General features: G+C 35.1%; 1 protein-coding gene across 1 annotated transcript; it reads right to left on the bottom strand.

The window, feature by feature from the left end:
* Positions 1 to 2,501: 2,501 nt before the first annotated feature.
* Positions 2,502 to 9,701, bottom strand: LOC147071580 (gustatory receptor for sugar taste 64f-like). Its single transcript, XM_085947974.1, has 5 exons — positions 9,591 to 9,701; positions 8,006 to 8,160; positions 6,536 to 6,698; positions 3,269 to 3,358; positions 2,502 to 2,606 (listed from the first exon to the last, which is right to left on the bottom strand). The coding sequence occupies exons 1-5, from the start codon at positions 9,675 to 9,677 to the stop codon at positions 2,502 to 2,504; spliced, it is 600 nt and encodes a 199-aa protein (XP_085804100.1). The 5' UTR covers positions 9,678 to 9,701.
* Positions 9,702 to 10,326: the final 625 nt, after the last annotated feature.

Here is a 10,326-nt window from a genome sequence, read left to right as displayed (position 1 = left end):
TATACTACATACCGATACCTAAGAATTAAAATATATATTTGGTACAATAATTTATTGTTTGATGCACTACATATCGCCTGTTTGCAAGCCACCCGTCAAATGCGTTAAGGTTCAAATACATATTATAATGATTACGGTATGTCACGTTATGTCACGTGATGTCACAGTAAGCTGCCGCTACGGGAGAAAAGTGTGTAATGTCGTTTTTCTTGGTAGTATTTAAAATGTTATCACACTGATGCTCCCATCCCGTAGCACATTATTTTGAACCTTTAAACGAACATTGTCAGTAAACAAAATCTATCGAAATCACCAGAACAACAATGAAGTCACCTCACGCATACCGATCTGCATCGCCACCCGCATGACTCAATAAAGGTTTATTTAATCATTTTCTACATGCCTACACATTTTCGACTCTTGTCAAAATCGCGTGTTTTTTTGTTTTTAGTGGTTGGCACTGTATTTTCTATAAGAATATTTACTATTATCTATGATCTGCAGGTTGGGTTATTTTCAAAATATTATATAATATGGATGCAATATCGCAAGTAATTTTAAAGTAGGCACACGTAGAAACTGTTAAAATTAATTGATATTGGCATGGATAATGAATAATAATTCAATATACTAATACGTTAGAGTTGGTACTCTTCATCATTGAATTTACAGAGATAGTGATCGTTAAAAATATTCTGCGGAATGACGAAATCATAGACTAATTTTTTTGTGGTGACAGCATGTGACCGTACGTGACGTGCATCATAATGTATTTGAACCTTAACGCGCTGTGCAATTTTCCCTAAATACATGATATCCTTTTTTTAAGCTACGAAGTCTCATCTGAGACTTATTTAGTTTTACGTTTACATAAGTACATAGCATACACTGTTATTACAATTGATCATGTAGTACGAGGGTGGGTCAATAAGTCCTTAGAAAAGCCGACAGGTGGCGCGACTAGTACTGTAAGCGGTTTGTTTTCATGCAGCGGCACTACCGATTCAGTATGCTGCGAAGTTTCAATCAGATTGGTCGGGTTGTTGTGTGTTTCTCGTACATTTAAAAAAAAAATTGCTTGTGGAAAATGGAAAAATGGAAAATGGAGAAAATTGAGTTTAGAGCTGTTATTAAACATTTTAATATAAAAGGGTTAACAGCAAAGGAAATAAAAAATGAGTTGGATTTAGTTCACGGCATATCTGCTCCTTCACTTGCAACTATTTATAACTGGTTAAATGAATTTAAACGTGGTCGTACATCAACAAAGGATGAACCACGCTCAGGACGTCCTGTAGAGGTGACTACACCAGAAATGATCAATAGAATCCACGATATGGTGTTAAGTGACCGAAGATTAAAGTTGAGTGAGATAATTGAGGTTACAGGGATCTCAAAAGGTAGCGTCATTTCTATTTTACATGACAAATTGGGCATGAAAAATATTTCTGCAAGATGGGTGCCGCGTTTGCTCACAGTCGACAATAAACGCAATAGGGTGGTGGCCTCTAAAGCCCTGTTGTCGCTCATGCAACGCAATCCGGATGAATTTTTTCGTCGCTTTGTGACTGTAGATGAAACATGGATACACCACTATACTCCCGAGACGAAAGAACAGTCAAAGCAGTGGATTGCGAAGATAAACCATGTCCAAAGAAGGCGAAAACCGTAAAATCAGCTGGTAAGGTTATGGCTACTGTATTTTGGGATGCACGTGAAATTATTTTCGTTGACTATTTGGAAAAAGGAAAAACAATAACAGGGGATTATTATGCATCTTTATCGGACCAGCTAAAAAACGAAATTGAAGAAAAACGGCCTCATTTAAACAGGAAAAAAATCCTCTTTCATCAGGACAATGCCCGTGTTCACACATGTTTACGATCAATGGCTAAAATTGAAGAATTGAAGTTCAAATTGGTCGACCACCCACCGTATTCGCCAGATTTAGCCCCCAGTGACTTTTTCCTTTTCCCAAACTTAAAAAAATGGCTAAGTGGACAACGTTTTTTTTCAAATGAAGAAGTCATCGATCGGACAAATGCTTATTTTGAGGACCTTCCGAAAACTTATTTTTCTGACGGTTTAAAAAAAATTGAGAAACGTCTAACCAAGTGTATTGAGCTCCAAGGAGATTATGTTGAGAAATAAAAAAAAAATACAAAAATAAAAACTGTTTTAATGCTTTTTTCGAAGGAATTATTGACCCACCCTCGTATTACGTCAATTAAAATTTAAAAAAAAAACAGAAAAAAATTACACTTTATACTTGAAGGCCACACTCCCTCAGAAACACTTGGACACTAGAACGCCTTGATATTCGACCGAGCCAAAAATATCGCAAGATCCAGTGGCACCTACGGTCATTTATTATACCCAAGCGAGCCAGGGATGCGGTGATATCCTGTGGAATCTTGCGTCTGTAGAGCTTCTGTGGCAACTTGCGGTGATAAGGTCAATCAAAGTTATAGATTTTTTTTACTAATATTAAACACTAAGTTCTATTCAAAATACATACTACACGGGTCAATAAATGTGGTATTTGTAGACGCTGAAGGATTGAACTGTATTAGCACCAATTCGTATGTTATGACAGTTCCTGCTATCTGAAAGAAAAAAATATTAATACATAGCTATAATTATACATAAACATTACACGTTAAAGTGCTAACTGTCTAGCCAATCACATTCTTCAAGCGTAAACGAAACGCGATGTTATCATTATTTTATGGTGCCATTTGACTTCAAAAATACCCTGCGCGGTGTAGTCCGTTTTTTTTCGGCAGGTTCGCTACCATCGTTCTACTGCGCAGACGCAGATATTGCACGGTCCAATTGTCGTGTGAAAATTGAGAAGCTTCTGATCTTTTTTCGTGCATGCAATCTCGCAATTTACACCATAATACGTGTTTACACTTGCATTTTTTTGTTATGTCTGCGATAATACCAGGGCTGCTCAAAATGTACTGGAGCGCACCGGAATGCCGTTCCAGTTAATAAAATCCTCAAGATTATCACGTTGTCTGGTGGATATATAAAATTGACCGTCTGAGCTAGATATTCTATATATTACAAATTCGAACACACTTATTTTTATAAAATACACATTACAATAATTAGATAACTATGTTAATATTTTCGTAAAATTATCGAGCGTCGTGAAATTTTCCATTTCGAGCGCTGGATAATACGTACCGTCAGCAGTAAATGCATGAACATTTAAACGGGGTATAAGATTAATAGTTGATTAAAAAAAAAAAAAACTCACAGTCAGTATAAGTCCACGTGTGACAAAGAAAAAATTAAATCCAGTTAGTCCCACCACGTCCTTTGTCACTTGCTCCAGAAATCGAAGAACCTGAATAAACCAATTTTAAGAAAACATGGTCATTCTTATTAGGTAATAATAATTATCAAACGTGTTGCACCATTAGCACATTTTGATTCCAAAAATAAAAGGATACACAACGATGGTATGCTTATAAGCTTGGGCGTTCCCATTGCCAACTCAAGTAGAAAGCCGATACATTCACAACGACTGGTCCTACCTTTTCCACCTCTCCCGTTGTTGTCTATGGATGACCCGTCATTGCCTGTCATTGTTCTACATAGTGCTCATACATACGCGCCTGTCGTGTTCACACAGGGAATGGTTTGATTTGGATAGATAAGTTACATGATAAATAATATACTAGCAATAACACATCTTCTACAAATGTAATGTATAGATGATACATATTTTTTTAAAAATCGATATTACCACCGGTTTTTGTGTGAAGGACTAGTCTGACTTTGACAGCTGATGAATAACAGGAATGTATATTGTTTATAAATAACACTGCTAGTTAATATATTTGATTTGAGATTTTTTTTATAATTCAATTTGAAACAAGAAAGGGCGAATCAATATGTCAAGCAATCTGGGATCTGATTTTGATAGCTGAAAAGTGGACCACTCGATGCTTGTGCAAAAAGATATTCTCAGGCTTTATTAATTTAAAGATGGCGCTGGCGTTCCTGATGAAATCGTTTAGAATTCAGTGTCTGCCAAACTGTGTGCCACGAGGGGTTCCAGGTGTGCCGCGAAAACTTTGTCAGAAGTGCAGAAAACAGTAGAAAACATCTCTGCATAATTTTCCAAGTAGGTATATTCCATCACTTGAATATCAAATAATATACAAGCGCAGTGGCGCACCCAGGATTTAATATTGGGGGGGGGCAAGGAGGAGAATGTTAATTAGTCCCATAGGATATTTTTCTTCTACATATAATTATTTGCAAATGCACATGTGTATCCAGCGTTAACAGAGAAATTTCTGAAATACATTTTGCCTTTTCCAACTTCATATCTATGTGAAGCTGCTTTTTCAGCATTTGTAGACATTAAGTCAAAAAAAAAATGAACAGCCTTTTGGGTGTGGAACCGCATCTCAGATTAAAATTAATAACCAGGGAACCAAATTACGATGATCTGTTGTTTCAACATAAACAATTTCATCCTTCTTATTGATTATAATGAATGTTATTTTTTATAATATAACTTTTATTTATATTTTTTTATGAATGAATTTTATTTTTCGTTTATTATTATTTTGTTTATGTACTACAAAAGGAAAAAATAAATATATTTTGATTGTTATTAAAGTACTTATATGCATTTTTCTTTGACGAGGGGTACTCAGTGTTACGAAAATTATAGAAGGGGTACACAGATGTCGAAAGCTGGGAGAACACTGGTCTAGAGAGCTACACTATTTATGCTGAATTCCACCGAAAAAAATGTTCTTTTGATTTACACCACCACCGACTGTAGTGGGTCTAGTTTAGTGGGTGTAGTCGTTCTTTTCGCTGAACGTTTATCGTAGATTTTTGGTTTTTTAATATTGAGGTTCCAAAATATTAAACGGGCCCTCAGGCTAGGGTATTTGACGGGTCCCCAATCTACCACTTAGATTAGTCTGAAACACTACATAAACGTTTTTCAAATTGTGTTTTAGTTATACTTTTAGTTATACTTTTTTTTTAGTGTACTTATACAGTAAATTATTGGCAATTTTCAATACATCTACGTTAATAATGGAGCTGTCGAGTATCGAAACATAATATTCATAAAATATATTGGACAATTATATAATTTAAAATGTTCATGATCATGAAGTATAAGCGCCGCAGTCGACTTTTTTTACTATTAAATCTAATTTATGATGTGTATTTATCTCACTTATCTGGTCAACCCGACACGCCGGGCCCCCACAGACTGGGCCCCCAGGCTAGAGCCCTGTCAGCCCTTCCAAGCCAACCTACACCACTCTGGAATTCGGGTGGACACCGAGAATTTTTTGACAGCTCATTGGGGAACGGGTTTCTAAAAAAACCTGACATTAATGTTTCGAAATTTTTGTGTCAGAAATTAAAATCTAAGAAATTTTTCTAAAAAGGGTACTGGAGAAATACAAATCATTTTTTTGCCTTGTTATTTGTCTAAGACAAGGTATAGTTTTTTGGCTTTCAATTTCAATGTGTAAAATCATTCTGATGATTTTCATATTTTGGGGGGTGCCAGGGCCCCCTGCCCCCCCCCCTGGGTGCGCCACTGTACAAGCGGGTCGTCAATAATCATTTCAATGCTCTCAACATTCTTTTAATTCTGAAGAAGAATTCTGAGATCTGACTTAAATAAAAAAAAAACATTAATATATCTCTATGTTATTATACGAGAATGCACACAAGGGCCTTCCTAGGAAATTTAAAATATATTTCAATTTCAATTTCAATTTCAATTTCAAATTCAAATATATTTATTTTTAAATATTGTGGACATTACACATTATAAGTTTAAGACGTTCACAACATGACATAAAACATTATTATAAAGAAGAAAGAAAAACAAAAATAATAAAAGGGATGAAAATGAAAACATAAAAAGAGAACAGAACATAAACATACAAAAGCAGTGAAAATACAATTATACATAATATTATATAAGTTCAAAGAAGTACCTACACCGAGTTTGCTACGGAGATCCTATTTTAAGAATTTATAAAATACTGTCTACCGAACTCACGCACACGCAAGTGGAATTTATCAACAACCGAAGCAATTTGGTTGAACATAGTCATCGCCTTCCCAATGGCATTACCAGTGGCAGGTTGGTTCTGCACCTTGGGAGGATAAACAACTGATTCTAAGATAGTTATCAGGGACACACAGGTCAACACTGCCCAGAATGGAAATTTGAGTGACGCCCCTGGCTACGGGGCGGTAATTTTTTCCCTCAATAGTTAACGGTCATTCCTTAGCAGTTTACTTAAAAAAAACTATTTACACACTACTTTCATAGGTACTCAATAAAGAATATCTATATATATATATAATTTTTTTTTTTTTTAATTTTGACATGCTTAACTTCTTAATATCCTTTTAGACGACCAGTTCAGTTGTCTGTTCAGTATCAGTTGACAGTTCAGATCGGAAATAGTGATGTATATTATAATATAACATAAACGACATGTTAAAGTGTAATCGATTAACTTACGTCAACGCAGAAGGAGGCGGTTGGGACAGCATAAATGACTGTCGCTGGTTTCCTTGAAGCTGAATTGATTCTGGCAGCGAATAAAGAAACTGATAGAAATCTCGCCATGAGAAATCCAAACGAAAATGAGAAGTAGATGATGTGGGTGAAACTCCTTATTGGTCTGGAAGAATACAACATAACACCATTTATATAAATTCGTCTATTTATTATTATTCCGTCCATTATCTGATCGGAGAAATTCTTGTGTCATTTTGCGCGTAAAGAACCAAAATATCTAATACATTAACAAACAATTTCATTTCTACCCACAAAAATGACTGCACCAAATAAGAAAGAAAAACTTGGTGAAGCTAGTAGTAGTAATTCAGAAGGGCAATTCACGAACGAAGCAGTAAAAAACACCGCTTAACTGAAGCATGTAAATTTTTTAGTTTTATAGGAGATATTGAGTGTGTAGAGCTTCGAACGACATCAATACGTGCGAGTGAGAAAGCATTCAGCATGCTTATACCTCATGTCCATGCGTTAGAGTAAGATAGAAAGTAAACATGCCAAAACGGATCGTTTGTGAATGTCATAGAAATTAAATAACATTTTTATCCATTTTGGTACTTACTGTTAACGTTCCATGATTAAATCATTCATTGTTGAAGTACGTAGCCAATTAATCTTTAAACAGGCTAGTTACGTCTACAATATAACAATATTACAACACGGAATTTCCGTTGTATTTTGCAAACAAACATGTGTGTTTCTGTATTACAAAATCACAATAAATATTTAAGTGATAATTTAAACTCAAAATAATACTTTCAGCGGTAATAGAAAAAATAGAATAACAGCCTGCTCACTACGTATAAATTTTTGACGTTTAATAATATGTAAAAGTCAAACGGATAGTTACTAGCGCCTCTACCGGCAAAGCGTATATACTAAATTGCATACTGTACCCGACACCACCGGTTGACATTTAATATACTTCGTTGTAGTAGGTTTGCGCTTAGGTTGTGCTACCGGCAATACTGCTTCATTCAAGAATTGGCCTTCCAGACAGTTTCAAAATTAGTGGACCGAAATGTATGGTGCAATTGAAAAAAATTATAAAGCCCCATGTATTATCATTGGTGTCTACAATATAATATTTTTTGGTAGGATTTAAAAAAATAGTTTTTCCCCATGAAAAACTGCTCGGCACGCCAGACAATCGAAAAATGATATTTGAGAAATTTTGGCACGCGTTCGTAAAAAGGTTCGCCAATCCTGCGTTATAATATACAACATGTATTGACTCATTGACCTAAAAACCTCCCTTGTGTTCGCGACATTTAATTCGTTGATAATCGGTTCCTTTGCTAGTTCATGGACTTCCTAATATTTTTCTTTAGCGTCGCATTTCATATACGTTGTAAAAGTTTGAAATATAACATAACCATTGAAATAATGGATAAAAATTCTATAGATACTCACTTAACACTGTTGAAGAACTGTACGCAGATGAAATAAAGGTTGTTGAAAAATGATAGAAGAACAATGTCGCTGATGCAATCGTCTACCTGCCGAACTAATCTCGACAATGCGACATATTCTTCTCTGGTGACTCTCCAAAATTCCTCGGGAAGGTTCTACCAACAAAAAAATAATAGGTAATTATGATGAAAAACAAATGTAAGCATTTATGGCATAAGCAAACAGTAAGGGGTGTAAGCAGCGTTGCAAATTTAGTGTTTTTCTTACCATTTACCAGTTTCTAGCATTTTTCGATAGGCATCTAGCTTGGAAAAAACGCGTCTGGCTTGTAGCGTTTTTACTAGCGTTTTTTGATGCCTCCAACAGCTTTAAATGTGTTAAAAACGCTAGATATTTAGTTTATTTATTTTAATGCGTATCAAATTTCTGACTATCAGATACTTAATGTAGGTAGGTCGGTACCTATTTTAGTGAGAAATAAAACACGATGAAACAATTTCATGAATTATTTAATATTTTTGTGTATTAATCCGAATTTCTGCGTACATAAAATAATAATTTTACAATAAAATAATTCATCTAAAAGGTGTGTTCTTTAATTCTGTATGTCTGTCCTGCAAGAAATGAGCTCTCTTCTTCAAACATGAAACGAAACTTTAATGCCATTGACACAATATAGGTAGGTATTTATTGTTAATTTTGGAATATATTTCTGTTAAAGTATGTGGTTTTTACACGTATCGTCATTTCTTTCGATTTTTGCACTTTTTTCGATATATGATAGTAAAGGTATTGACTTCCTTCTTGGTATAATAAGTTAATTTACTTGCAATTTTACACAAAATCTAGCGTTTTTTTGTTTGCCAATTATATAGTTTGTTTTCATACACCGTCTGGCACGTTTTTGTCAACCACACTGGGTGTAATAGAGCTTCCAAACTGAAACCAAATAAGCGCGTTTTTTAAATAAAAGAAAACCGGGAAATTTTACTCGGCTGACTGGCCAGATTCTTAGTTGGTATTTGAAATTGAATAAAATAAAATAAATTGTAAACAAATAAATCTGGTAACAAAATTGCTTTACACTGTAAATAATACCTTATCTGTGGTATTTATTAAGGAAACTAATTAATAATATACTATATCAGTTGTCTGGCATTAGACGTCCCTAGCACTACACTCCCCTGTAACCGGCTCGCATACCAAAACTCGTTTCGTCTGCAACGTGTCGAATACGTCGATGTGACGTCATCGTTATTCACAAAACACACGTAGGCAAATGGAGCTCCGCATATTGGTAGAATGCGACTTATTAGTTTAAAAAAAAACATCTAGTGATGCTAGCAACAAATTACATGCGTCTCGGGCTGCGAGTCGCAGCCGATCGCCGCATTTAAAAATTTGTATACGTTTCGAGAGGTTACGCGTGACGTGCCTATGTGCGCGGTCTTCATATGGTACATTGGAGCGACGTTTCTAGAAGGTTTAGACGTGAGAGCCGGCGTACATATTGTGCATGTTCAGTCTCGAATCAAATACTATTTTAACAAATTAAAAAATAATGTACATTTTGTAATTTTATAACCTTCCCAGTAACTGCATCGAGACGTTCATTCAGCTTCGTAAAGTTTTCCGTAAGTCCTTCGCTGATCAGGATAATGAAAAGGTCCATGAAATTCCAATTAAACGTTGACTCCGCATTGGTAATCTGGTTATAAAACATAATTAGTATTTTTCACTACAAAGCATTACAAAAGAACTGGTTATTATATTATATGGCTTATCACACTATTCACTGAGGTTCTTAATTCATGAAAGGTATCGTCCTCCGTTATGTTTGCCGTTGATCTCTCCTTGGATAATGACTTCAAAATGGTATATTTTTGTTCTCTCACAATGAGACCGAGATACAGTAGTGGTCCGTCATTACTGTCATTCGTTTAAGGATATTAAAATATGTCAGCGTGTCAGTCTATTTATTTTTAAGGATACGTACGTATATTTATAACCACATCTCGAAAGACCAAGCGATGTCTTCTGGTTTTACGTATGTATCTACATGATATAAAAAAAGAATTAGAATGACATGTGGCTGTTAGGCTATAACGATCGAACAAACGTGTCACTTGATCTTCTCATTTCGTAAACTCACTCCACAGTGAGAACTATCACTACACTACCTCGTTTCTATCTTTTACCATTGGATCACTGTACTTTTGTCAAAATGGCAAATAAACAGGCAATCTACATCATCATCAGATTTCAGTTCTTCACATCAGTCCTCCATCGCTCACCCACTTCAACTACATCTCCAAAGACAT

Source organism: Rhyacophila brunnea, unplaced genomic scaffold (genome assembly GCF_057557595.1).
Source record: "Rhyacophila brunnea isolate RB1 unplaced genomic scaffold, BYU_Rbru_1.0 scaffold_20, whole genome shotgun sequence".
In the NCBI taxonomy this organism is placed as follows: domain Eukaryota; kingdom Metazoa; phylum Arthropoda; class Insecta; order Trichoptera; family Rhyacophilidae; genus Rhyacophila; species Rhyacophila brunnea.
Note: the sequence above shows the minus strand (reverse complement) of the source record. Positions and strands in the feature narration are given on the sequence as shown.

What these genes read in the sequence shown, in the direction of transcription:
- LOC147071580 (XM_085947974.1), bottom strand. Translation starts at nt 9,677, where the DNA reads ATGGACCTTTTCATTATCCTGATCAGCGAAGGACTTACGGAAAACTTT. An exon ending in TCGATGCAGTTACTGGGAAG is followed by an intron (nt 8,161 to 9,590) that starts GTTATAAAATTA and finishes TTTTGTTGGTAG; the next exon opens with AACCTTCCCGAGGAATTTTG. An exon ending in CACGTGGACTTATACTGACT is followed by an intron (nt 2,607 to 3,268) that starts GTGAGTTTTTTT and finishes TTTTTCTTTCAG; the next exon opens with ATAGCAGGAACTGTCATAAC.